Source organism: Gallinula chloropus, assembly GCF_964237585.1.
Source record: "Gallinula chloropus genome assembly, chromosome: 11".
Classification (NCBI taxonomy): domain Eukaryota; kingdom Metazoa; phylum Chordata; class Aves; order Gruiformes; family Rallidae; genus Gallinula; species Gallinula chloropus.
Window position 1 is genome coordinate 8,113,942 of NC_140096.1, and position 27,056 is coordinate 8,140,997.

General features: G+C 36.6%; 1 protein-coding gene across 1 annotated transcript in view; it reads right to left on the reverse strand.

Moving 5' to 3' along the window:
* The window catches only part of LRCH2 (leucine rich repeats and calponin homology domain containing 2), a gene marked incomplete at both ends in the record, with an annotated part of 41,869 nt that overhangs the window by 2,156 nt on the left and 12,657 nt on the right, over positions 1-27,056 (reverse strand). The window contains 17 exons of the mRNA XM_084268958.1: positions 1,478-1,590; positions 3,248-3,305; positions 4,305-4,355; positions 4,808-4,852; positions 7,841-7,957; positions 9,123-9,171; positions 10,849-10,917; positions 16,367-16,471; positions 16,683-16,750; positions 16,828-16,925; positions 17,239-17,350; positions 18,236-18,323; positions 19,770-19,903; positions 20,117-20,253; positions 20,347-20,452; positions 22,165-22,291; positions 24,744-24,888. Coding sequence (XP_084125084.1) covers positions 1,478-1,590; positions 3,248-3,305; positions 4,305-4,355; positions 4,808-4,852; positions 7,841-7,957; positions 9,123-9,171; positions 10,849-10,917; positions 16,367-16,471; positions 16,683-16,750; positions 16,828-16,925; positions 17,239-17,350; positions 18,236-18,323; positions 19,770-19,903; positions 20,117-20,253; positions 20,347-20,452; positions 22,165-22,291; positions 24,744-24,888 — 1,622 coding nt within the window. The remainder of the gene's footprint in view (positions 1-1,477; positions 1,591-3,247; positions 3,306-4,304; positions 4,356-4,807; positions 4,853-7,840; positions 7,958-9,122; positions 9,172-10,848; positions 10,918-16,366; positions 16,472-16,682; positions 16,751-16,827; positions 16,926-17,238; positions 17,351-18,235; positions 18,324-19,769; positions 19,904-20,116; positions 20,254-20,346; positions 20,453-22,164; positions 22,292-24,743; positions 24,889-27,056) is intronic.

Below are 27,056 nucleotides of genomic sequence, written 5' to 3' on the forward strand. Positions count from 1 at the left end.
GAGAAACCAACTTACTGGAAGTCTGAAACTATCTCCCATGCATTACTATGTAGCTTAGTGTTAGATTCATAGAACCACTGTGTGTGGAAAAGACCTTTAAACCCAAAACCTAACACTGCCAAGTTTACCACTAAACCTCGTCCCTAAGCACCACATCTGCATGTCTTTTAAATACCTCCAGGGATGGTGACTCAATCACTTTTCCAAATATCCAATCTAAACTTTCCCTGGTGTAACCTGAGTTAAATTCCTCTTGTTCTATCCCTAGTTACTTGGGAGAAGAGACCAACACCCACCTGGCTACAACCTCCTTCCAGGTTGTTGTAGAGAATGGTAAAGTTTCCCTCAGCCTCCTCTTCTCCAGACTAAACAAACTCAGTTCCCACAGCCCCTTCTCATAAGACCTATTCTCTAGACCCTCCACCAGCTTTGCTGCCCTACTCTGGGCACACTCCAGCAACACAGTGCTTCCTTGCAGGCTTACCAGAGCTGAGTACAGGGGGACAATCACTCCCCTACTCCTGCTGGCCCCGCTATTTCTGATACAGGCCAGGATGCTCTTGCTCACCTGGGCACACTGCTGGCTTGTGTTCAGCTGACTGCCAACCAGCACCCCCAGGTCCCTTTCTGTCTGGCAGCTTTCCAGCCACTCATCCCTAAGCCTGTAACATTGCCTGGGGTTGTTGTGACTGAAGTGCAGGACCTGGCACTTGGTTGAAGCTCATATGCTTGGGCTCCGCCATCAATCCAGCCTGTCCAGACCCCTCTGAAGAACCTTCCTACCCTCAAGCAGATCAACACTCCTGCCTAATTTGGTGGCGTCTGGAAATTTACTGAGTTGCATGCTCAATCCCCTCAGCCATATCACTGAAAGATATTAAACAGAACTGGCCCCAATACTGAGCTCTGGGAAACACCACTTGTGACTGGCCACCACTGGATTTAACTCCATTCACCACAACTCTCTGGGCCCAGCCATCCAGCCAGTTAACACAGCAGAGTGTATGCCCAGAGCCACGAGCAGCTAGTTTCACCAGCAGAATGTTGTGGGAAACTGTCATGGCTTTACTGAAGTCTAGGTAGATAACACAGCCTCTCTCTCTCATCCACTAAGCCAGTCACCTTGTAGCAACTTTCTACAGCCAAAAAGCACTTGGCTATTCAGAAGACTATGACTATCTTTCTTCAAATCTCAGGTCAAACACCAGCAAGCACAAGCTGACTTATTTTCTCCCTAGGAACACCTTAAAAAAAATTGAAATAACTTTTCTGCTAAAACCCCATTTTAGTTTCTGGTTGATACTTTGGTTGGACCAAAAACAGTACCAGTGTAGCCTGCTACATGAAATCCCTCAGGAAGAACTAACAGAGGTGTCCTGTACAACTAATGATTTGCAGGACTTAGGCATAAGGATTTAAGCTGTGGCACAGAGCAAACGAAACGCACTGTGTGCACACAGTAAATAACGGTACGTACATTGCGAAGTTGTCTTATTTGTTCCCTTTCTTCCCTTAAATGCTCCATTTTCCTCCTCATTGTAAATCCAGGATCCACTGCCCCATAGTCCTGGCGAGACGCACGGTTGAAAGCTGTGAAATAGAAGCAAAGTTATTTTTCAGACTTCACATTTTAAAAATGCAGTGACTAAGACACTACCACAAAGGTAGACAGAAATGAGAAAAAACAGCAGAACTTTGCAGGGGGAAAAAGAAAAGTATTTAAAGTATCCTGATGTCAAAGATACTTCTATGAAAGGTATTTCAAATAAAATACACTGGTTTTGAGTGCAAATGGCTAACTAGAAAATACAGAGACAGAACTGACTTCAGCATTTAAGTAGCTGAGATATACACATCCATTTGCACTTTACCCAGAATATCTTGCAATGTAACTTTGAAAGTATTTTCATTGTGTTTTACTTTTCATCAAGTATAAAGTCTTTATGGAGACTATAAAGAGGGACAGAACTTCCTGGTGTGACTTACAATGAAAGAGTTATAATATACACACACTCACATATGTGCATGTGGCAAGTGGGCATATGCAGAGACACAGTGATTGCTTATTCCAGGGCTAAGACAAATACGAAGTGTCTCATGCAAAAGTTTAGATTCGTTCTTTAAAAAGGAGTTCTGCTAAATAATTACATTCACTTCAAAGTTCTTCACAGTCAGAAAGCCTTCAAATGATGATACTACTATTTTAGAGAACACTGGCAAATAAAAAATCCTCTTCTATAGCAATACTGCCATACCCTTAGGTATTTTACCCAGTGTTTTTAAGAGGAAAAAAAAGAGAATATTCCTATCTAGACCTTTACAAATTTCTATATTGCTTCAAAGAGTTATTTTAGCAAGAGATCTAACAATCAAAAAATAAAATTTATAGATACTCCTGATGAAACCTCTCTGATTTTATCCATTACAGAAGTATTTTGCATGCAGAAAAATACAATTTCTTGTTACTGCAGGATCTATAGAAGTGGCTAAAACCAGAGATTTTTGCCACTCACTCTCCTAGAACTGAGTGAAAGGGGTGCTACTGTTTTACAGACATATGCTGGCAGTGGCTCCTAGGAAGCCTACTACTGCATGGAGAAAAGATGAGCCGAAAAGTCCTAAGCAGCCTGCTTCCTCCTCTCAAACCTGCACCTTCCCACAGTCAAGGACACAGACAGCTCGGAAGCCTCTAAATGATCACAGCCAGGCATGTTCTGCCACATGCAACTTAACTTCACTATCACTGGCATAGAAGTTTCATACAACTGTTTACAAATACCAAGGGGTTTAAGCATCCTGTAGAAGGTACTTTATAACTTCTGCCAGACACACTCAACTACTGGGGGTTGACAGGCTAGTAATAACGACGTCAAGCTTTGCTACCATAAACACTGAATGAAATAACACTGAAGAGTTGAGATGGTTCTTTCTTAATGAATTTGGAAAAAGGCTGTTCCCTTGAAAACAGAGGAGAGCAGTATTAACTGGAAAAAGGACTGCACAGCTTTATTATACTGTTGACATCCAACAGAATATGTTGACATTGCCACATGACTTGGGGTATGTTCAATTATTTGTTTGCCAAAACAGTTACACCTTTACCAGTACTATACTTATCAGAAGTACAGAGTGGACTGCTGTACTGCAGCATCTCTCCCAATTCATGCATCTGCTATCCTTACCACCTATTTCAGCCTGGGAAGTAAACATCTGTTCTATCATGCTATCTGAGAGATCAGCAGCTTACCTGACCTTGGTTTGAGACCAAATGGACCATGAGTGTTACTATCTGTTCTTTCATAGTCCTGTTAAAAGAGATAAAGTCAATTTTTTTCCATTCACTAGAAGAATCACCTTTTGTTCCCCATCAAGATAGCATTTCAGTTATTCCCTAAGAACAGTGAGTTGTCTTTTAACTGTAACACACTCTTTCAAAGGGGACAGTATAGAATAAATTAAATTAAAATATCCTCACTATGAAATTATCTGAGGAGGAAAAGCAGCACCAGATTAACTAAAATCTACACTAAACCATTTCCAACTACCACAAATGCTTCTGTGAACAGAGTTCCAAACCAGAGTTCCAAATATCCTCCCAACACTTAGCATCAAAATATTTAAAACAAACATTTAGTTTTAATTACGAAGATGAGGTTTGTCTCATTTCAGTAATAAGAGAGATGCACTCAGTAATTTGGTAGGTACGTGGGATACCCTTATTTTAACTGACTTCACTGTATGTGGGAGATGTTCTCCTTCTGCTCCCTCAGGTTCCTTATTGACAAGAGGTGGAAATGTTAATAAACTTTGGTAACCTTCATTCAGAGCTCAGCAGTCCCACCATGGCTGCACTGCATTACACCGACATTCCTTAGATAGCAACAAGCAAATGAAGCTGCAAGGCTACACCACACAGCAACAGCCAGAAGTGTAAAGGGTGAACCTGTAAGAACTGTCAGTACTTTTGGGTTCCCTGTGGTATACAAAATACAAATCCCCAAGTTTCAATTCAAATCCTCTGGGTGGCTAGTGCATAGGGGACACATACAAAATACGGCAAAAGTTTATTTCTGTTTTGTCAGCTATTTATTTCCATTAGGAAAGATAATGGAAACAAACACACACACCTTTCTCCACATCAGTCATAACGAAGAAATACCTATTTTTGAACTTTTATTGTGATGAAATGTTCTAATTCCTGTTTCAAAGGACAGCTCTACATCTGCACAGCAAACCTAGAGACAAGTAATGTGCACAAAGAAATGTCTGTTGAATGAATGAATAACAAAACCACAAACTTGTACCTCAGACGACACAGGAGACTGTGGGGACACATTAGTATTATCACTGTCTTGCTAAAAAGAAACCAAAGAGATGAAATTATAAAAACGAAAATTATGATTTAACAAGAAACATGAAATTATGAAATACACAATACATGGAACACACAACATTTGTCAAGTATGTGACCAACTGGCAGCAACTCAATTTAAAAGTCATGTTGACTGAGGAAACACAGTTGACTGTCAAATATTGCTTATACATTGCCTCTGCTCAATGGGTGAATTAATTTTCCTATTGTCAAAGCAAGTACACGTCCTCCTTTTCCCCAGTACATAATCTTGATGGGTTGGGTTTTTTTTTCCAAGTAAAGGAATATAATGCTTATTTCTGCTTTGGAACACAAAGTTTGTTTGTGTGGACTCTAGCCAACAGTCTCCCACTCTGACTGTGGCTCATAGGTGTTCATAAAAGACAAATAAAGAACACATTTTCTTAAATACTTCACAAAATTACTATTTCTTACCTCATCATTTTCATTTCCGCTTGAACTCTTTCTGGAAGACTTATACTGCAAAACACACACAATTATTACTTTAACATGGAAGCATGGTTTTCATTTCAACTAAATGGCTTGATATCACTCAGATGTTACTTATTACTGGTGAAGCTGCTGAGGAAGAAAACATGTTACAGAATCTAAGGAAAAAAAAGAAACACAACAGCAAAGGAACATCTACTTCCTAGGCTATGCAATAGTCTCATTATACTAATAAGATAAGAGCATTTTAAAAATAAACACCTTTATAAGGTGAGCTCTGACTGCATTAAACAGTTGATCCAAGTGAAAAGATCTTAACAACTGCTACTATGAAGTATTATTTGTTTGAAAAAAATACGCAACTTGCGAAAGTTACTTTTACAATGTTATGTAACTTTAAGATTGCTTACACTGAGAGACTGACTTGACATTATAAAAAATCAAATTAGGAAAAAAAACAGTCAGAATTTCCTTTAAAACTACAAAGCCTCATCAAATCTTTATTTATTTAAGACCAGCACTTTTTCCACAGTTCTATGATTTGTTGCATGCTGCCTTCATCACTGTTCTACTTCCTGGTTATCCTGACAGTGCAGGAAACGAAGGAGGGAGTGAAAGAAGAAATTTATAAAAGCAGTACTTAAGCAAATTACCATATTGCATTGTTGGCAGAACAACGGTAGGTACAAAAAACCCAATAAAAAAAAAAATCAAGCTAGAATTAAAGAGATCCATCACTACAAAACTGATCAGTGTGCTGTGTGTGTATGGCCAGCCTACCCATCTTTATGATGCAACACATAGCACAGGACAAAAAAGAAAGAAAAAGAGACAAACTTTAGAACTGGAAGGATGGCTTTCCTTCAAAGATCTGACTTTTAAGTGTACACAGATGTTTTAGTTAGAAGAATTTCTTAGAGGAACTAAAACCTGACTTGCAACTATGTTCCTTAGTATTATCAAACACACAAGCTTACACAGCTCTGTTACATTTATGTAATAAATACAACAGAGTATTTACTCTGTTGTATTTATTACATATCACACACTCATCTTCAAAGTTATGACTGAGCATTGTTGAACTGCAAAACTCAACAGCTGAATTTTCAACAGCTTCTGAATTAGATGCTGAACAACACTGACAGCACTGAACAGCATGTCGCAACCAGAGGGCAGGACATACATTGGTCTTTGTCAGATATCCCACTGCTGTTCAGTTTCCACACAAACTACATATATCTTTTGAAGAGTGCCTGGATGAAGCATCACTTGTTGGTTTGTGGGATTCATTTGTTGTTTTGGTTTGGTGGGTTTGAGGGGTTGGTTTGTTTTGAGGCTTTCATTTGTATGGGTTGTTTTGTGTGTTTTGTGGGTTTTTTTAAATTATGCACAGAGCACAGGTAGTTCTGGGGTCAGATTAAGACCTATTAGATACATCCATGACTGGGTATCTCTCTTCTGAGGTTTAATTCCTACCTGTCTGCAGTACAGGTGAAGATATTACTTTGGCAGGTGATAAGGTGGAGTCTGATATTCTATGCCCCACAGACCTCTACTGCTGATTTCTGTTTATACAGGCTTTTGGCCAGACCTGTGTTCACATTTTTCCACCCTAATTAACAGTATCAACACTAGCATATAATAATTATTTATCCATTATGGATATACTAATTAGAATTTCAGCTTGGATGAAATACATAATACATAAAATAAAGATGCTCTATAAATATGCCTGGATACTGATGCAAGCCATCTTCCCCTGTTTTAGTGACAACCACTGCAGTAATTTGGCACGTATTTGTAAGATACTAATGTCTGGCAACACAGATATAATTATTCAATGAGCTTTTTTGCTAAGAAAAAATGGTCACTTGTTTCTGAGAACAGCAGTACCACCTATTTCTTTTCCCAGTTTGCCATGGAATAGACACTTCATTTCACTTATTATCTTGTTTTTGCAATGACACTGTATTTTTTGTTACTGGCACAGCCTGTTTAATTCGCTTTTGACACATGCCCATAGCTGTATGTAATGGGATTTCAGGTGTTTGCTTCCATCATAGAGCTCAACACTGAAATTTATATTAGTATTTAAAGACATCCTTCAAAGTTAGGAGGAATGACAAAGCACAGCTGTTCAATGAGTAAAATAACCGAATGCTATTTTACTTCAAAGTTTCTCCCCTTCCCCTCAAAGCCTGCAGGGCAAAATTCATTTAAGCATAAAAACCCTGGAAAGAGGTTAGTAGAATTCAGAAGTCAGGATGCAACTCTACTTATTCTTCAGGGAGGAAAGAAAAAAATCATAGTTCCTATAATCACAAAAATTCTTCTAAGTTGTATGACATGCTCTGTTTTTCCTAAGAACTTATTTTAAGTTGCCTAACATTTCATAAAAACTTTTCATGGCAAAAGAACCAAAAAACTGATTCCATAAATAAACCCGCTGAAGTTTAGCTCAGCCTGGCACTGGTCAGAATTCTCCTATTTCTCTACCACACTCCAAACCAAATTACATGTACTGCTGCTGTAACTTCCAAGTTTTGCAATAGGCAGACACTGACATCTGGTGATCAATGGTACACACTACAGCAGCAGAAAATGTTCTCAAACACAAACTAAGGAATGAGAACCAAAATGCATAAATTATTCTTAAAACCAAGCTGTACAAAAAGGTAACGTGTTTTCCCTGCACTTAAACCCAACCAACATCAAAATGGATGGGGAAGGAACAAGGACCAAAGATTAGTATCCAGCTTTACCAGAAAGCAACTGTAAATTACTTCTTTGTAAAAGTAATTTACAAAGTTGTTTATTTTTTCCTCCTGATTTTCCTATACCCTCACATTGCCTTAAACACAGACATACATATTTAACTCAAGAGAAACAAAAACATTGCATGTGACCTGTAAAATGAAGAGCATGACCTTTGTGGTTTTCTTACCTTTACTTCATTGTATAGTTTCTTCTACTCTAGTTTTTAAAATAAAGTCACCCACCCATACTTCTCCCCATTACCTTGAAATACTCTTTTCTAATCTGTTTACTTCTCCTCCTTTCTTCATTCTGCCAAATCACTGGCTGTATTTCTGGCCAGTGCCGCTCATCCATTGAATCCTTCTGGTTTTCCAGTGGCTGTAAGGTTCAGAAATATTGTTATGTAAGAGGAAAATACTTGTATGTAAAATAAATATATTTCAATGTATATTTTATGTAAAAATCTACTCCATTAGCATTAATAGAAATATTATTTGCCTCCCAGTCTAGCTTTCTGACATGAAAGTATTATCAGAATCTCATTAATTGTGATTCTGGGAGAACTGAATTATTTCCTTTCAAATCATAAAACATTTCAAACAAGAAAAAGAACCTATGAAATAATTAAGAAAATAGCACCCTTTTCTACATTGAATCTAATTTTTGCAGGTATGTTAGGAAGCCACCTAAGGCTGCCATAAATAGCTTCAAAAAACCCATTAGAAGTGTGGTTAGCCACTAGCATAGCTCATTTCTCAACATGAACACTCACTGTACAGCAAAGGGATGACTATGATAGAACTAAGGATTTGTCTGCTGCTCCTATCTACAAGATCATACACCTTAACTAGCTGTACAAAACATCTCTTTCAAGGTATTGTATTATGCAAGGTATTCTGAAGAGACAGCTCAAGCAGATTCATTCTTGGAGTAACTATGAACACGTATGAATAAATCTGTCTTAAGAAAACTGAAAGCAGACAATCTGAAGGGACCACTGCATAATGAGGCTAAAACTCTATTTCCAACTATTGCTTTATTTTAGAATATCATCAGGCCATTTAAAGCTACTGGAATACTTGACAGATGAAAACCTAAAATAGTATAAAGTACACTCTACAGCTTCACAGCAATTGTGTTGCATATGGCAAGCCTGTCAGTGAGGTGAGGGGAATGGAAGGCCTGCATAATTCAAATCAGGGAGAAATTAAAAAAAAACAACATTATGGCAAGGCCATAAAATTTATATGTAAAGAAATACTAAAACTAAGTAAGTAAAACTTCTATCTCATCAGTTTCAAGATCTTAAAGCTAGTACCATATGCTTTTGAGAGAAAAGGCCTCTGTTACATACAAGTCATTATTTTGAAGCATAAATCTTCAAAGGTTTTCTATCTTCCACCACACCTGCCTACATGCAGTAACTCTGCGTGTAAGCAACCGTGTGAATGTATAAATGTTTCCTGTCAGAAAGACAAAACAAAACAGGACAAAACAAAATCACTGAAGTATGAAGCCAACACATTTACATTTGAATATTTACCTGCCAGATGTAGGGGGACACTGGGGAATTCACTTCATCTGTTGTGACACTAAAAATGAAGATGGGAGACATTATGAATTTTATTCCTTTTTTGTAGCCGTCAATTAAAAAAAAGGCTTTTGTAGACTTTAAAAGCCAAGTTACTTGAAAACATCAGGAGTGAACACTACTAAAAACTGCTTCCCTGTAGTTCTACATTACTTTTTTTGTTTCCTGTATAAGGATGTCACACAGGGTGGCTAAAAATATGACCATTTGACTAAAGTCTCAAATCATATTTCACTTTTACCATATGCTGACAACAGACCTTTCACACCACAGTATTCAGATAAGGCTTCACTTTTTTACTGAGATGACAGTGTCTCTACTCTTTGTAGAGCTGTGGGTTACTTGGGCTATATATCAATGCAGTGTAACAACAAAATAGCCTGCAAACACCTACTTTATCTTGTGTGCACCTCAAAATGAAGGGGCTGGGGGTGTTTGGGGAGCGTTGTTTTGTTTGTTACATCTCAGAACTGTTTCTTTCATTAACATAATGGGGAAAGGTAAATTTAACCTTTCAATTACCCTGTACTACAAAGGCCTAACAGAGCTGTAACTACAACAGGTGAGAGCATCCCAAGGAACAGTAACTGAATGTTAAGTAACCGAAGACTGGAAAGTTCCAAATGCAAGTGAACAACACCTGCAGCATGGTTCACAGAAGAACAGAACACGTGTGCTAGAACTAGCTCTTTAAAACCACAGCCAAAATAGGATGCAGCACGTAGAAATGTCTACATTGTGTCTGGTTTCTGTTCATATAAACGCTTTACTCAACTGTAGAGACCTGTTACCATTCCCAGATTCACAGACAGACTGGGGTCTGGACACACACAGATTCTTCTTAAGTTACAGATTTTAGAAGACTATGGAGCAGTCCAAACTCAAAAAAAACACTGTTTGAATGGAGTTCTCATTAGGAGACTGCCAGAGAGCTCTCCCTCTTACCTCAAAAATTAAAATAGATTATTTCTTGACCAAGCTGGTTAAAACAACAGATCTAGGATTCCTTAAGGCAGGGAATGCTGAAAGCTTGCTGTGTTCTCTCTCACCCATATAGTCAAGAAATGGGAAGCTGTGATTTCCCAACTTCCAAAAGACAAGGCTCTGGGTATTTTTGTTCCTGGTTTGTGGTGGTCAGGTTTTTTGAATTCGAAGAAAGAGCATAAAAGTACAGCTCCTGCAGACAACACATTCCTCACTGATACATCCTCCACAAAGAGTCAAGGTTTTACAGGCTGAACACTCAGTAATCCCCAACAGCTCTTAGGAGCACAAAAGGAGTGCCATGAAAGAAAATTTAGATGCCTAAGCACAGTTACAGTGCCATTTTATGTAACACATGACCTAACATGTCTGCACAGGACTGCTGCCTATGGGAAATACTACCTTCTGGATTGGAACTGGATATCTAAAACATCACTGAATGCCTATATTTAGGCACTTGAATTGATGCCATCAAACCCATACATTAGTTTCTGGATGACATCAGCTTTCCAAAAGGATCAGGAGAATTTTTTTTTTAATTTTCAAAAAGGAAGCTCCAGAACAATTATTTGTATAGTTTGGATTTCATCTTGAGCTAAAACCACAATGACAGAAGTTGGCAGTAGTTACACAAAACAAATATAGACACGAAATTAAAGGTATCACAACTTTCAACACTTTAATATACCAATACCATTTTTCAGATTCCATTGGCTGCTTGGGCCTGTTCCTTGTGCTTACTGAAACGGAATGATTAAGAAGCCTAGAAAAGAGAAAAAAACAAACAACCATATTTATTCAACAGCTTTGCAGCTCAACCTTTTGCTTAGAACGTATGTTACTGTCACTCCGTAACATTTCCTGTAAATAAAAAGGTTTGCACATTAAAGGTGATATTTTCTATAAAATCAGACTATGTGTGTACACATATGAAATCCAAGCCCAATCCTGCTTCCATTTAAATCAACAATATTGCTTCCAGCTCTTGAAATATTTACAACTCTGAATTTTAAGGAAGTAGAACTCGGTGATTCAACCAAAAATAAAGTCTCCTCTTATTTTTCTCCCTAAGTACTGTTTCACCTGATGTCTCACTAGTGCAAAGTTATGCTGCCTTCAATACAAAAGGCCCTAATTAAAAGACAGAAGATAGTCAGCCTAAAGCATGCAAGAAAATATACACAGATTGAGCACAAGAAATCAGTCAGTCAGGGACGGTAAGAAGGCAGCTGAGCAGGAAACACTGCAAGTGCAAAGGAAATGCAGGGGGGGGAAAGAGAGGTAGAAAATGGAGAAACACACACTATGAACTAATTGAAAAGTCAAATGCAGAAATGAAACAACGGAAATTCCTCTATCTTAAGTAGTAAACAGTCAAAAGCCTACTCACACAGGGATTCAGAAATGTTTTTTTCATCTGGAATAAACACTTGCCAGACATGTATGCACACACAGGAAGATAGGAGCTATTATGGATGCTTAAAGTTTAAAAATAACAAAACAGCAAGCACTTAAAATTAAACTTTTCAAGTATGTGTCATGTTGAGCAGTAAGTAGAATGAGTAATTCTGAATTCTTGGAGGCAGTAATATTACACTTTGACCCTGACTTCATGTGCAGAACTGTGATCAAAGTATATTTATGATGAATTATATAGAGAACTAGAATGTACTGAGGATCTGAATTTGAAGAACACCTGCTATTCAATGGAAGTAAAGCAGCAGGCACCTTTTTACATGTCATTACCACTTCATAAAGCAGTACAACCATTAACTTTAAGCGACTGATGATTTTCACTTCTGATTATCGTGATAACATTGAGGTCAATAATCACATTTGTAGTTTAAATCCCTCACACTGCGTGAGGCTCAATTTGAAGGGATGAGAAGTTAAGCCTGTGAAGTCAGCACCATTCACAATTTGCAACATCTGCTCCCTATATTTTGTCTTCAAAAACTTTAATTCTGAGGGTGCATTCCCAGATTTTATCATAGCCTGAAAAAGCGTTACAAAAAATTAATATTCAGAGCATCAGTTATCAAACCATAATATAAACATACTATTTTAAAGCAATTAATTTTTAAAGATAATTCCCATTTCAATTAGCCTTTGGTCTTCAATTGAAAGCACTGAGAAACCTGGAGAGACTTTGTAACAAGAGTTGACCATTACTACAGAATGAGTTAAAAATGTCACCTAAACAGTCTGACAACACTTGCACCAAACCTGACACTATCGGTATAAATTCAATGACTGCACATAACACAGGCCATTTCTTTTTAATATTCTACACAAGAAATCTAAGAACGAACTATTAAATCTAATTTAAACATGTATAAACACATACTTTTCAGCTAGGCTGTTTCTACAAAGCATATACATAAAGTGAGTTTAATGTAAATATCTTTACGATAAATAAAATATATTTTTATATTGTGTAAAACAAAACTAAAACAATTGTTTTTTAAACTTCCTGTTTAAAAATCTGAAGAATATTGCTACAGAAGGAACAGCAAGTTCAGTATCTATTAGGGTAGCAGTTACCAGTCCAGTCAGAGAAATCTGAATTTCCTGTGGAATAAGGAACTTCAAAGTTTTTAAAGAAACCATGAAGAAAATGAATCTGAATTTACCAAGTTGCAGACTAAGGAATTCATGGCAAAATGATCTGTAAACTGGAAAAAGGGGGAAAAAAACAAAAAAGACAACCTTAACCTCAAGAACCTCCAGTTCTTAAGATGACTTAATCTTAATGGAGAACTTCATCTCTGGAGGTCTCTTCCAACCCCTGAGATTCTGTGATCGGCCTTCCAGGAAATACAATGCAAAACTGAGGATGCAAAAGTGAAAGTACTAGTAGCTTATATTCAGAAGTCGCCTTCTTAAGCATGGTGTTAATGGTGCAAAATTCCAGCACTTGTTTCCATTCATTACTACCACTCACTAAATTAAAACCTTTAAATCAGATCAATTATCCAGCCAATTACTTACTGATCATCATTCTGAATCACTAAGTAAGAACTTGCAGAAGACACTTGTGTTAGTACAGGTCTTAATTTCCTACTTATGGTTCCTACTAACCACACAAACTGCTGTTACAAAGGCAGCACAGGAACTATTACCTCAGAGTTCGAAAAGGCATACAAACTTTGAAATGCAAATTACTACGCCACATATACACAGTGACACATTTATATCTATTAAATGCAAAAAACCCAACATTGACTCATTTTTCTAGTTTTCTATCATGCAAACCTAACACCTACTCCACACTGCTGATTAGAGGGGAGAGAAAGGTGATGGAAAAGCCAATTATAGTATTGGAAATTTGGGGTTTTTTTTTTTTGATTTTGAGAATTTTATAAGGGGAATCTCTTATACTTTCATATTTTGAGCAACCATAACATCATGACTAAGGGACACAAATGATATGAATGATGGTAATGCCATGGTAAGGTCAACTATCTTCTAGTTTAAACAAGCAAGCGCTACCTAGGATCTATAAAGTATACATAAAGACACTAGAAATCTTTTACAGCAAGACCCAAAAAACCCCAGTGTATTTTGAACTCATTCAGAAACAGTCTACTCTCTTCATATATGCCTCTGCTTTATGATTACAAGCTGTGCTCTGAGGGGTTTAGACAGTTTTCAGAAGCTACTGCCAGGTAAGAACCCATAGTTAACTGATGCAAACCAAAATAGGGTCATTTGGTACTAAATCACCTACACGTCTGAGCAGAGTCTACACAGTCCACTCCAGGTTTCTCATTACTGCATTATCTGCAAATGCTTTCCTCACAGCTCTCAAATGCAAAACAAATTGTAACTGGTCAAGTTAATTTGAATGTGATCACTTTAAAACCAAGATACCTTAACAATATAACAACCTTTCGCCTGAGATTCTATACTTGAGGTACTATATAATTGAAAACAACCAAAAAAGTTAAGAGAAAGCTTGCCAGAGGTCCAGAAAATTATCCTCCTAGGTTTGGACTAATTTAAATGTTCTTTGGAGAGCTGCCTAAGTACTTTGTTTTTTTAATAGTATTTAATCTTAAAGAACAACAAATTCATTGCACTCTTTTTGCCAACAAACTATCTTGGGTTAACTTTGCCAGTCCCTTTACCCTGTTTTTTGTTCAAGAAATGGAAAAAACTGTTTCTTTTGTCTACATTTTAGGTTTGGAAATCCAAAGCTCTACAAACACTTTATACCTTGATGCTCGTCCTGCCGCCCTGGTCCTCTGGAAGAGTTTTTCACTGAATGAAGTTCTATAGCTTAATGGCCTTCGTCTGTATTCATATTTCATGTACACCAAAGCCAAAGACGGAAGAAGGAAGCAGGATAGGTTGATGGGAGAGGACAGGGAAGTCATTAGCATAGCAAGCAAAAAGAAAAGAGACTGCATAATATTTAAAAACAGCACACTGCACAAACAGAAATGATTAGTAAGAAGTTCTTTTATCACACTGACTTTTCTGAGGATTGTGTTTACTCAAATTGAACATATTTTCCAAAAGTAAACACAGAAATATCTTCACTAAACTTCTAATTCTTATTCTCATTGCTGTCGTTGGCAACAAATAAATTAACAAAACTATGGATGCAAAATTATGGCTAAATTTTATATCAGAGGTGATTTTGCCTTCATGACCTTGAAGATCCATAAGCAAGCCTAAAAATATAAATGTTAATTTAAGTATGAAAACAGCTAACAAGACTGCATATGTCTGAACAATTCAAGAGCAAAGCAGAACCATTAACAAGATTGCTGCATTAAGAACATAATAAAAACATGCAACACAAAATGTAAGTGGCCGTACTTCAGAAGAGGAGTGGCTTGGTATTTCAAATGATTAGGTAACTAGGAAATATTAAAAGTAATCATAAAGAGCCACAGGAAACAAATGCTGACCACAAGAATCTGCTCTAAGAAAAACACATTTAATGTGTGTCTGCTAAACTTTCTCAAATTAATTTATTAGTATCCTTTGTCTTTTTTGCAATTCATCTGGTAATACAATTAGGAGTAATAGTTCATTCTTTTTCTCTCCCCAGTGTGAACAATCCACTTAGAACTCCATGTGGTGTATTTAAGTAAATAAAATTTTTTCATTACGTGTACACACACACACCCCATTATATTAACTAATATAAAATACTGGTGAATTTTTCAAGTTTTGCAATTCATAGTATAGGGATATGAATTTCTTTAAGGGGTTTACTTGTCTTTCAACTATCCTCAAAGAAAACTTGACGAGCAGAATGTCATCATTACACAAGTTAAAAAGAAACAAAAACCATGGATATGATGGCATGAAGTTAAATCCATTACTGTGGGATGAATCAACTACTTTAGTTACTGAACTATTAACTACAGTATCACTATATTATTAGTCTTTCAGAAAAAATCTTACTCTCAAAATACCTCACTGGTTATTTGTCTGCTTGGTATAAGAACCACAGAGAACACTGTCTCACTATCCTGTCCACATCCTACGCCAACTCCAGCTATTCCTTATTTCTCTTCCTCTTACACAGTTGTTACTATATTCCTTCAACCTGCTGTTTGTTCTACAGCTGCTTTTCAAGAGTCATTCTATTGTCATGCCCAACATGAAACAAGTCAGGCAGTTCTATTATCAGGATTATTTTACATTGTTCAAATTAGAATATGTATATAGATATATACGTTCCGTCATTTGACCAAATGATGTTTGGACAAATTTCCCCCTTAAGCCATAGGAAATCTGTATCTCCCACCAGATTGAGTAGATAAAGTACTGCCTAAATTACCTTGCATTTGAATTAAATCAGTCACAAACATACTGTATGCAGGTTCCATAACTCATACAAACTCAAAGTCTTTTTAATGTGTTAGCGGTAATCTACTTAGGCATAGTTAAATTAAAGCTCATGTAAGTATACTGCTTTGAAAAAAGGTATAAAAAAGTTAACATACATCAAAACAGCTAATAAAGCTATTTTCACGTTTATCTCTTCCTCTCCATAGGAAGTATATCACTGCTTCTCTAGACAGCACTTTTAAGAAAAGAAACACAGGACAGGTTTCTTGAAAGTGTCTGTCACTGTTTTAACAGCTGTTAAACAAAACTGTTCTCAAAACTGTAAGGTAGCACAACCTCTGGGTATAAAGCAGGTTAAAGAAAACATTATTTGTAACACAAGTTAACTAATGTTGCAATACCTGTGTTTTTGTTCTTGCTGCAGTAACTGAGCTGCTATTTTTCTCAAGTCAGTCACTTCTTTGAGTTCATCATCATCTTCACCCAGCAGCCGTTCTTTCTGAAGCCTGAAACATTAAACATTAGTGACTTGCCTGACTTCAGTAAAACAAGACAAAAAATTACTATATTATTGGACAATAACTGAAGTGCTTCCTATAAACTTATTTTCTGTCCAAGAGGGAACAGTCTATGGGTTCAACATTAAATTTTTCCTCAAAAACCACCGTCACCCCCTACTATCACTAAACCTTGCCAAAAACGATGAAGAAGATTTACCTTTTTTCATCTCCCCAGTCCTCATTCTGTTCTATTTTCTGGGACTTCTCAGGATGTTTTCCCCGTTCCTTACACAGATGGAAAAATAAGCTTAGGCTTGAATTCAAACATAACAAGCAGTTTTTCTTTTGTCAAGCTACGCTACCTTGATATAAGACAGCGATGGTGCGATCTGTACATCTGCTTGCTCAGGAACAGCTCCCTCTTCTGCATTCGGATCAATGTAATCATACACCTCCTGGTCTAGTGAGGATTGATGAAGAATGGAAGAGATGATATTAAACAGTTCTCCCAACCTAGTGTTATTCCTGAGAGATAAGTACTTATCAAAAATGTCAGATAGATAAAATAATGAAAATCACATCTGCCTCAGCTAGAAATAACCTTTTATTCTTTCTTCCTGTCCTTGTCTATTTGCAATTCTTACACTATTTTCTGAAATGATGAAAATGCAATGTCCACATGAGCATATAATTTTGTGCAATTTTCTTTTATCAAATTACCTAAGCAAAAGTATTTCTATTACCAAAAAGGACAGATGCACAACAGATATTACCTTTCTGTGGATCAAGTTTACTTCCCGTTACATGATTGTCATTCCGTAACGTTTGTTCCCTTGTTGATTCTGATACCTGGGAGTGGAGGCTGATTGTATCATCATCAGATGGCTGCAAAGACAGTCACATTTAATACAGAACTTGCACATAAATTACATTACTCTATGATTTACTACAAAGTCGCAAATTATAATATAACTGACCCTATGTCATGAGAGATTCCTCCCAGGACAGAGGACATCATGTCAGGTGGGATATTTTTGTGGGTGGATGTTGTGTTTGGGCACAGGGGGTGGGGGGAAGGGGGTACTGTTATCTAAAGCTTCCAACTACTTTGAACCTTGTTAGAAGAAGGAGTAGGGGGGTTAGCTTTACTTCTAATAATTTTGTATTTTCTTTAGAAAACAGTGAACTAGTAATACTTCTTGTTATAGTTTTCCCACTACCAATCCCTCTGCATTTGTAATAATTCTCTAAGTTTTAAAAATCTTCTGTTCTGTACCATTTAGCTTTGACATCACTGCCATTAATTACAGCCCCTTCCTGTAGATTTCTAGAGTTGGTTGTTCACTGCTTTAAACCTATCAGATCATCCAGAAGTTTATTAAAAATTACTAACATATACAACACCAGTTAAGTCTGAATAAACTTACATTTTCTTAAAAGACATTAAATGCATTAATAACAAAAAGGAATTTGTTTTTTCCTTTGTATGGAAACTGATCATGCACTTCACATATTAAAAGTTGCAACAATTCCTTAGGTCAGAATTCAGTTTTGAAGTGTATGAAATCTGTACTGGAACAATCATTAAAAATGATCAAGAAAAATTAAAGCAATACATAAATCATTTGTGTGCAATACTGTCAGCATTGTGGTTTAAACTCAATATTCAAAGGAAGTTAAATGCACTTCATTTCATTATTTCTCAAATTATATGAAATATAAAGGACAAAAAAGCCCGAATCCATAAGATCAAGAATGAAAGTTACTTACTTCTGTTGTGGACAACCTTTTATCTCCATTATCACTTCCAATGCCAGAGTCTGGTCCATGGTTTTTATTGGGATAAAAATCCTCCATGCTACATTAAGAAAAACAAAAACACAAGAATCTCACATAGGAATGAAAGAAACAATAGTTTCACTTTTTCAAAAGAAATTGAACATCCTTTAAAAATGATTCCCTAATTCAGCTACAGTTGCTGATACCATATTTTTACACAATGTCTCATGTACACAGAACAAATTTTTATTCTCTTGTAGGAGTTGTTCAAGAAAAATGAACCAAAGCAAAATCAAAGTGGAAACTACTAATTACAGTACTCTGTATCCATGCAATTTTAAAATTGCTCTATTTCATCCAAAAACACCATCTTCAGAAAAAGAAGAGTTCCTATGAGAAAACTTCCTTGAATTCTATTGGTAAGATGGTTTCTACAAGACGCAAGTACGTTCCTTAATACACTTTTGTATTACAATGGCTTAACTCTGCCTGAATATCTATTAAATATTTCCATCAAATTTACACTGTCTTAAAGACATAAAATGGGCATCATCAGCATCATGTGTTTTCTAATTGTTCATTGGAGCTTGGTTGACCATAAGATTATCTGGAAAACTTTAATTACACAAGCTCACACTACTACAAATATGATGTACATTGATAATACCCACGACCTCGTTCCTTTGCAAACATTTTCATTACAGGCTTTAAGTTCAGTGGAGGTTTTTGCAGGGCAGTTGTGGACTGCAGTTTTTAGGAGCATTTGGAAGCTATCTACAGACACCATGGACTAATTCTCTATACCATAGTTCCCTGAGACTAAAGCTGTGGAATTAGTCTGATGGTTCTGTGTGAACTTTATTTGTAGGTTTCATCTTTAATTCAGCCTTGAACAAAAAAAAGGCACAAGTAGCATGTGATATTTTCAGAGGCAGAAAGAGAGTAATGTTCCATATGGTTCCCAATGTCAAGCCAAGTGACAACAGAAAATATAGAAGCATTCCCATTTAATTACTCAAAAGGTACTCAACACCAAAGTACAACAAGATCTACTACGCTTTTTGACCTTAACTAATCTAATAAATGATTCCATGGTTTTTCACTTATCTTTTAGTTTCCCTTTACATATATATATATACACACACACACACACACGCACACGTGGGAGGCAAACTTTCCATCCAACAGAGTAACTGTATTCAAGACATTTATAGGATCTTCTTGCATACTGTTCTGACATATCTGTTTGGGAAATAAATAGCTGAGGCTCTGAACAAATACATTTAAAATTTTATTTTTTAGATTTATAAATTTTTGATCCGATTCCCAAACCTTTATCAAGTACAATAAAAACTTACTGCAACTCAGATGAGCCAATTAAACTTGCAGTAATACGACCTTAGAAAATAAATACTGTGACTTCTAAATAAGAAACACTTCAAGTATTGACATAAGAGCTACTGTGTGTAATGAACAGATATTTTATAGCAAACACAAAATAACAAAATAAAGCTATTCTACTCACCTGTCTGTGAGTGGCTGGGAGGGGATTCGTTTACCTAATGATGGAAGATCTAAAGAATCTGGTTTTTTATCTATTCTGAGGCAGGCCTGAATGCTGAGGAATTTAAATATATGTACTTTACCCTTTAAACATATCTGTTTAGGAAACAAACAAACAAAACATCTTCATTACATAGCACATCTTATGAAAATGCACAAAGAAATACTGTCTATACTGAGTTTGTACCCACAACTTCCCACTGGAAGAAATGCAGCTAGAAAAATGAAAACCTGATTGACATAACTTAGAACAGCTTCTTTTGTAAGATCCTAGTGCAAGTTTCAGAACTAGAATATTTTAATACTAACCTGTGCTGGTGGTATCTGCATTGGGTTGTTATCCAAAACTATAACTTGTAAGTGACGTAACTTTCTATAGCAAATTGGAATTTCTGTAATTTTATTACAAGAAAAATCCAGCTTTACCAAGGGAAGGTCTCCTAGTTCTGCATTGAGGGAAAACAAAGAAACAAAAAAAAGACTCAGGTATTTCCTTAACACTTTACCTACATCAAAGAAACTTAAGGCTTGTAGCTTACCATCTGGTAACATATGGAGATTATTTCTTCTTATGTTTAATTCTCTAAGTGACTGCAGTTTTCCTATCTGCTGAGGAAGAACCTGAAGTTCATTGCAGCTAATATCCTAAGTAAGACACAATTAGTAAGTTAACTGAACATCTTAAATGAAATTAAACAAAACTGCCATCAGAACTACTCTAATGCATAATAGAAAAAACCTCCAAATCTTTCTTTTTTCAACTAAAGGAAGGAGTACCGTAACAGATCTCACTGTTTCTTCATTACTTACTGATTCATGTTTCAGAAACAAAATTCAAAACATTAAACCAACAAATGATGAAAGATTGGTTTTGAGATTAAAACTGCAGCACAAGAATCAGGAGTTCCTGTATCAGTAAAAACCTTCAGGTGCCACCACTGGCAAATGATTTGTGTTCTGCTGCTTTTATAAAAATTCTTCTTTCTTAAAGAACTCTGAACCAATCCATGAAACTAAAAACTTGGAAAGCAATAGCAAGCTCACCAACTCTTTGGATACAAGCACTAGAGGGTGACAAAGCTGCACCAAGTGAACACAGACTGCAGCTATTTCTGCCACTAATTTAACATTTATTTACATAGTCCATACCGAGTGAACAAGCACGTTGATACCACACCATTCCTAACCTTTTTTATTTCTGAAACTGGCTTCAGAGACTAGTCTCCTAGACTAGAAGGATTACAGATATCTGATGAAAAATTGGAAGTTGATTTTAAAAGCAAAGAGAGTCAGTAAACAGAAGCCACACTTTAACCCAACAAGCCAGCCTCCTCCTCCACTACACACTTCCAGAGCTTCAGCTTAGCCACTGCTCATCTACTACTGGCAACCATGATAGCTGGATGTCTCAAAATACATGCTTCTCAGGATCATCTGTTGTTTATCTATTCAAATTTCTTCTCTGTTCACATCACCAAATTTAAGATGGGATTTCCTTTCTAAAAGCATTTTTCTAGCATGTGCTTAGTCATCAATTTATTTTTTAATGTCTATATATTATGTTCTAAACAGGTATAACAGGTACTAGAATGAAACTGGTTACATGTTTAATCTGTACCATGAAGTATGCATTCCAGGTTTGACAATTCTGAAAAATAAGCCAAAAAATACCACAACTGCAATTGTGAAAAAATATGCCCTTTCTGCAAATTACAGCAGCAATCCAGACTTGAAATTCTATGTAATTCAAGTGAACGTAAATAATTTCTCACCAAAGAGTAGAGGACACTAGAAAAGCCTCAGCATACATTCAGAATAACTCATATTCCTTGTAAATTTAAAAAGAACATTGATTTATAGCTCAGAAATTAGGTCATGTTTAAAGAAATCTCCAGGGCATACGCAGCTACTCTGGAAACAGGGTAAGGACTGCTTGCAGTGACCAAACAAATCATACATACTCAAGAAAACCAAGCCCCAGACCTAGTCCAAGCACCAGGTTGGTGAATATTGTGTAGAGTTCTTCAAAAACACCGGATAATGATCAGAAAAGCCCAGAATATGTAGAAAAAGTAATGGATGGCAAAGCATGAAAAATTTAGCATGCCATAGAATAAAATTGCATTGCACTGGCACATAAACTGTTATAATAACACATTATTTTATTCATCTCAATCAAAACAGAGGAATAACAGACACGAGAAAAAAACCTGAAAAAAATCCACAAAAGAAAAAGCAATAACTATTTTTTATATTTTGTCATTCTATATTTTTTAAAATTTACTTTAATTTTTGTATACTGTAAATAAACCACTTATTTAAGTTTACTTAGTGAAACAGTTCACAATTGTACTTACCAGCTCCATTAGATCTCTCAACTTTCCAATTTCCTCTGGAATGGAGACCAGCTTGTTATTACTGACAACCAGAACTTTCAGTGGAAGATCAAACAGGTATTTTGGCAACGTTGATAAAAGATTTCGACTTGAAAGAAAAAAAATAAGAAGCATGCTAAATTATAACCTTCTTTAAGCCTGACAAGGCATCTGAGATGCACACTGTACAACTTCTCCTATTCCAGAATATACTCTACACCTATTACTATTTCATCTAAATTTAAGGTACAATCTCCATCACTAATTCCTTAAAAGCGTCTCAGGTATGTGAGCTTTAGGTCCTCATCTTGCCTAGTGAAATGTACATGCACTATAACTGAATCTAACACTAGAATGTACAGAGAAATCTGTTAAAAAAAAATAACAGATTCGCTTTCATTCCTTTTTCTCATAGCTTCAGAAGGATCACCTGATCTGGAAGCCTAGCAAAGTAAGAGTTAAGATTCTCAAACTGGAACTTTATACAAGGCCAATGCTTCTCATGTCATGTGGTCAGGTCACTCCTGAACCATTACAAAACGCCCTTAACATCTACTTATTACTTTGCTGAGCAACAGTCCGGAAAGTAAGTTTTAATTAAAGCATATTTCTTTTGCGTATGTAATTTTCCAACTGCACACACCTGCTTTGTACACAAGAAGTACACTGGTACTGACACTTTCATTTAAATCCACATTAGGAAAACCACCACCTGCAGAATGCCACTGCCAGAAATACAGAGAACTTCTCTCATAAGGTACCTGTACATATAAAAAAGCCTTTGGAAAACCAGCTTGTTCAGAGGTCGTATGAAAGCAGTTCCTTTCATACAGAAGAGATAAAAAAGACAAGTTCAGTAACTGATGTTGCTTTCAGTAGAACCCTGTAGAGGCCAAAAGTTCTGGCTTAGGAAAAAACCCACTACACTGTTTAAGTACTGACATTTGTGTTCACACATATTACGAGAACTCCAGAAGTTTTACTGTTGGTATGTATCAAAGCACCGTTTTCATATTTAAACCAAAGCTCTGTATGTTATTTTGTCTCCATGACTACATTTTGCAGGGCTGCAAAACCAATAAAAATAAAATTTACATCCCTGCAACACTTCAGCTTTGAAGTAGTACTGCAATTTCGGCATCATAAAATGAAGGTAAACTTTTATCAGCATCTGTATATAAAGTAATGTATTTATTCTGTTCATTGATGTTGTCACATAGAATTATGTTTTGGATGTAGGTATGCAGTAAGCCAGATGGGACAAGCTTTTTTGGTTGGAGTCCATGAGACAAGAATACAGAATATAGTGTCCAAATTAACCTTTTTTTAATTGGTTAGAAAAATGTGGCAATGAAACAGTCATTCTCTGCATCACTTCGATTTCCTCTGTTTTATTTTGTTGGGGTTTTTTTGAGCTGACTGCTTTACTATGAATTGAACAATAGATTTCTTCAGTCCTCAGAATCCAAAAGTGAAATCTGAGATCATGTGATTGTCTTTGCTAACAAAATCCTGAAACTAGAAAGGCAAGATTTGAGCCTTTTCTTCAACTACTGTAGCCTACGTGGTCACACACTGTGAAAACAGTGCTCACACATTCACACAGAAATGAACAAAAAGCACTCTGATTAGAAGAGTTGACTATTGAAATACCATGCAACACCCAGTCAGAGCTACATGCCACTATTTCTAGGTAAAGAATTGTATTCAGCACCTCAACTACAGTCAGAAGAGAAAGGGGGTGTTGCTGCCCCTGTGAAGAAAGGTCACATTTCAAACACTGTCTTATCACACCTCTTTAGAATTGCCACAGAACATACTACTCTTAAGTTGTCATTGTAAGTACTCATATTTGCAGATTGAAACATAGTGTGATGTTGTTCCCCCCCCCCCCCTTATTTCTTTTTAAGTGTTTTTTCTTTTCCAAGGATCAATTCACACAGTTTTTCCAAAATAATTTCTGGAACCAAATTTCACATATTAAATAGCTCTCAGCTGGGAAGACTCTTTTGGACTTGCTACAGTTAATATAAGAAACAAGGAATATTGTGGAAAACAGTCTCATCTCTTTATGAGACCATTCTTCTACATTCCCTCCACTTCCAGAGCTCATATTCATCTTCTCAGAAGATCCAACAATGTATGTTTTCCAAGTTCAGGAACAGGAATACAACAACAATTGTAAAGCATGTACAAATTGAGTAGCCCTTTTTGGCAAGAGGAATCTATCCTCTTGAGAGCAGCAAGCTTTGTAAGGGTGCAGTTTCTAAATACTGTTTGTCTGCAGAACATGAAAACAAAGAAAACCTTTGTAAACTCTCCTTACCCTCAGCTATCACCATTTAGTGATGGAAATTTCATAATATAGTCAATTCCTTTCCACAAAGGAAGCAACAACTGCTGGTCTTGAACACCAAGATAAGGCAAACAAGCAACAGAATAATTTTACTTTTCTGGGCAAAAATGAGGGCACAAATATGCTCAATGACCTGGTAAAGTAGAATGTTGCCTCTCCGATGATGTTAGTTATATAAAGACCAAAAATAACATGCATTACTCACCTAATGTTAAGGTAGGTAAGCATCTGCAGATTTTTAATGGATTCTGGAATTGATTTGATGCAGTTGTGATACAGATTTAAAGTTTCCAGCGGTGCGAACAGCCAGACGTCGGGAGGAATTTCAGTAAATCTGTTCTTCGAAAGATCTAGAAGCAAAAGAAAAATAATAATCCTTTTTTAGTAAAAAATTTCCCTGCAGTAAAGAGATAAAACTACTCACTGTTATTCTTGTCATGCTCCTAAAAAATTAAGCTGTTGCAAGAAGTGTGAAATAATTCAGTTTTCCCAGATGCTAGTGAATATAATTACTATACAAAGGCTTATAATTTAAAATCAAACAGCTTAGTATTCTAACAGAATAGAAAAATTACAAATACACTACCCAGTACATAATTAAGAACATTTAAAATGCAACTGGGTATATAAATTATGATTGTCCCTTCTCTTATCAGTCTTTGTTCTGTACAACTGTTGGGTTGGGGTTTTTTTCCTCCAATTCTAGCACAACAGTAAGACAAGGTACGAACAATACTCCGTCTGTTTGACAGCTACATTAGAATCTAATTTCACCGTACAAAATACCTGCAATGCTAAAGCCACGTTTGGGAAGTAAAAAACCAACACCATTACACGCTTATTTTGCTGAAGAACTACAATTCCTATCCATAACTATTCTTTATTGCAAGCACAACAGACATTCTCCAGTTACGCATTTATAACTCAGCTACAAAGACTAAAGTTCCAAAGACCAATGCCAAACGCATTTAGCTATAAAAGTAAGGATGTAATTTAGCCTAGCCTAATAGCAGAAAGAGATTCCTTTGACAATGGAAACACTAGAGTAATTTTGACAATGCATGAGTGCTTTATGCAGCTCTGTGTGAAGATGTGTAAAACCAGAATGCTACAACATGCACATATACATACTTCTGATTACATGAAATCTTTAAAAAAACAGAAAATCCAAATAGATGTGATCCAAGAATCCTGGAAATTATCAGTTAACTACCAAAATCTCTCTCATAGAAAGCCCATGAAGCTCTCTCAGAATAGAGATGTTTACTTGAGAACAACTGTCTACATTTTTAACAGTAACTGGTTTCCAATCAAAGATATTTCAAAGGGATGTGGTTTCTCAAAAACGCTGAACCAAGTCTTTTAACAAAGCAGCAATGCAGTTCCCTTGCTATTTCAGGCTTTAGTTCTCAGTTTTTAACACTTGCATGAAATAACTGTGTTTCTGCTTAGCTCCTATCACTGGAACAAACATACAGTTTGGCCCACACTAGATGGAAAATACAGACTAGAAAGTGGCTGCAAAAGTGGCTCAAAGTCACTGTCAGGCCCAAAGAAGAGAGCTCAACAGCCTGAAGTATAACTGGCAAAGCAACTATGCTTGGCATTTCTCAAGGCCAGCACTGGAATCCGTATCATTTGGATTCTTCATCAAGAATATGGGAAAGAGGATAAAGTGTGCCCTCAGGAAGTGCACGGACAGCATCACATCGGAAGGAAGAAAGAGGCAACTCACATGCTGGAGGGATGGGATGCCAGTTGGAGTGACCTCAACTGGCAAATGCCTCATCCAGTGTAAAAGGCAAATGTAAAAACTTGTACCTGTGGCAGAATAACTCCCCACCCTGGTGTGGGCTGGAGGGCAGAAGGGTAGCTTTACAGAGGAAATGTGATGCTGGTACATGAGGCTGAATGCAGGTGGTCCAGTATGCTGTAGATGCCCATCAAATACAAAGCCTGGTACAATGACACATCACCTTCCAGCAGTGTTATCTTTGGAAGCAGACTCGACATCATGAAAATTCTGCTGCTCTATGTGCATCCAGCCAAACCCCAATCATTCATCTTTGAAAGACACAGGTTAAAACACAGCTTTGCAGCTTTTTTTGTTGATGGTGGGTGGCAGGTTTTTTCTTCTTTTTCTTCTGCAGAAGTAAAACCCAGAGCTGAGCCACACAACTGCAGTGTGCACCAGCTCTCTGCTCTGGACAATGAGTGCACCAGGTCTGCAGCACTCAACAGGCAACATAAACCCAGTTGTGGTTTCTAGCCTGGCCTGACAAAAATCACACTAGCACTGTCTGCTGGAAGTCCCTCAGCATGCCCTCACACAAACTCCATAAATTTTCCCCTTGGAAGAAAATAGACAAATATTGTGAAATTGGAATATTACTGTTGGAGACACTTCCTGAAAACAATGCCTTAGGACACCACGGGGCAAGGTTCTGACATTCCCATTCTGAAAGCCCTATTAAAATAGGAAACTACCCCCATCATCTGTCAGTAACAAACCAGTCTG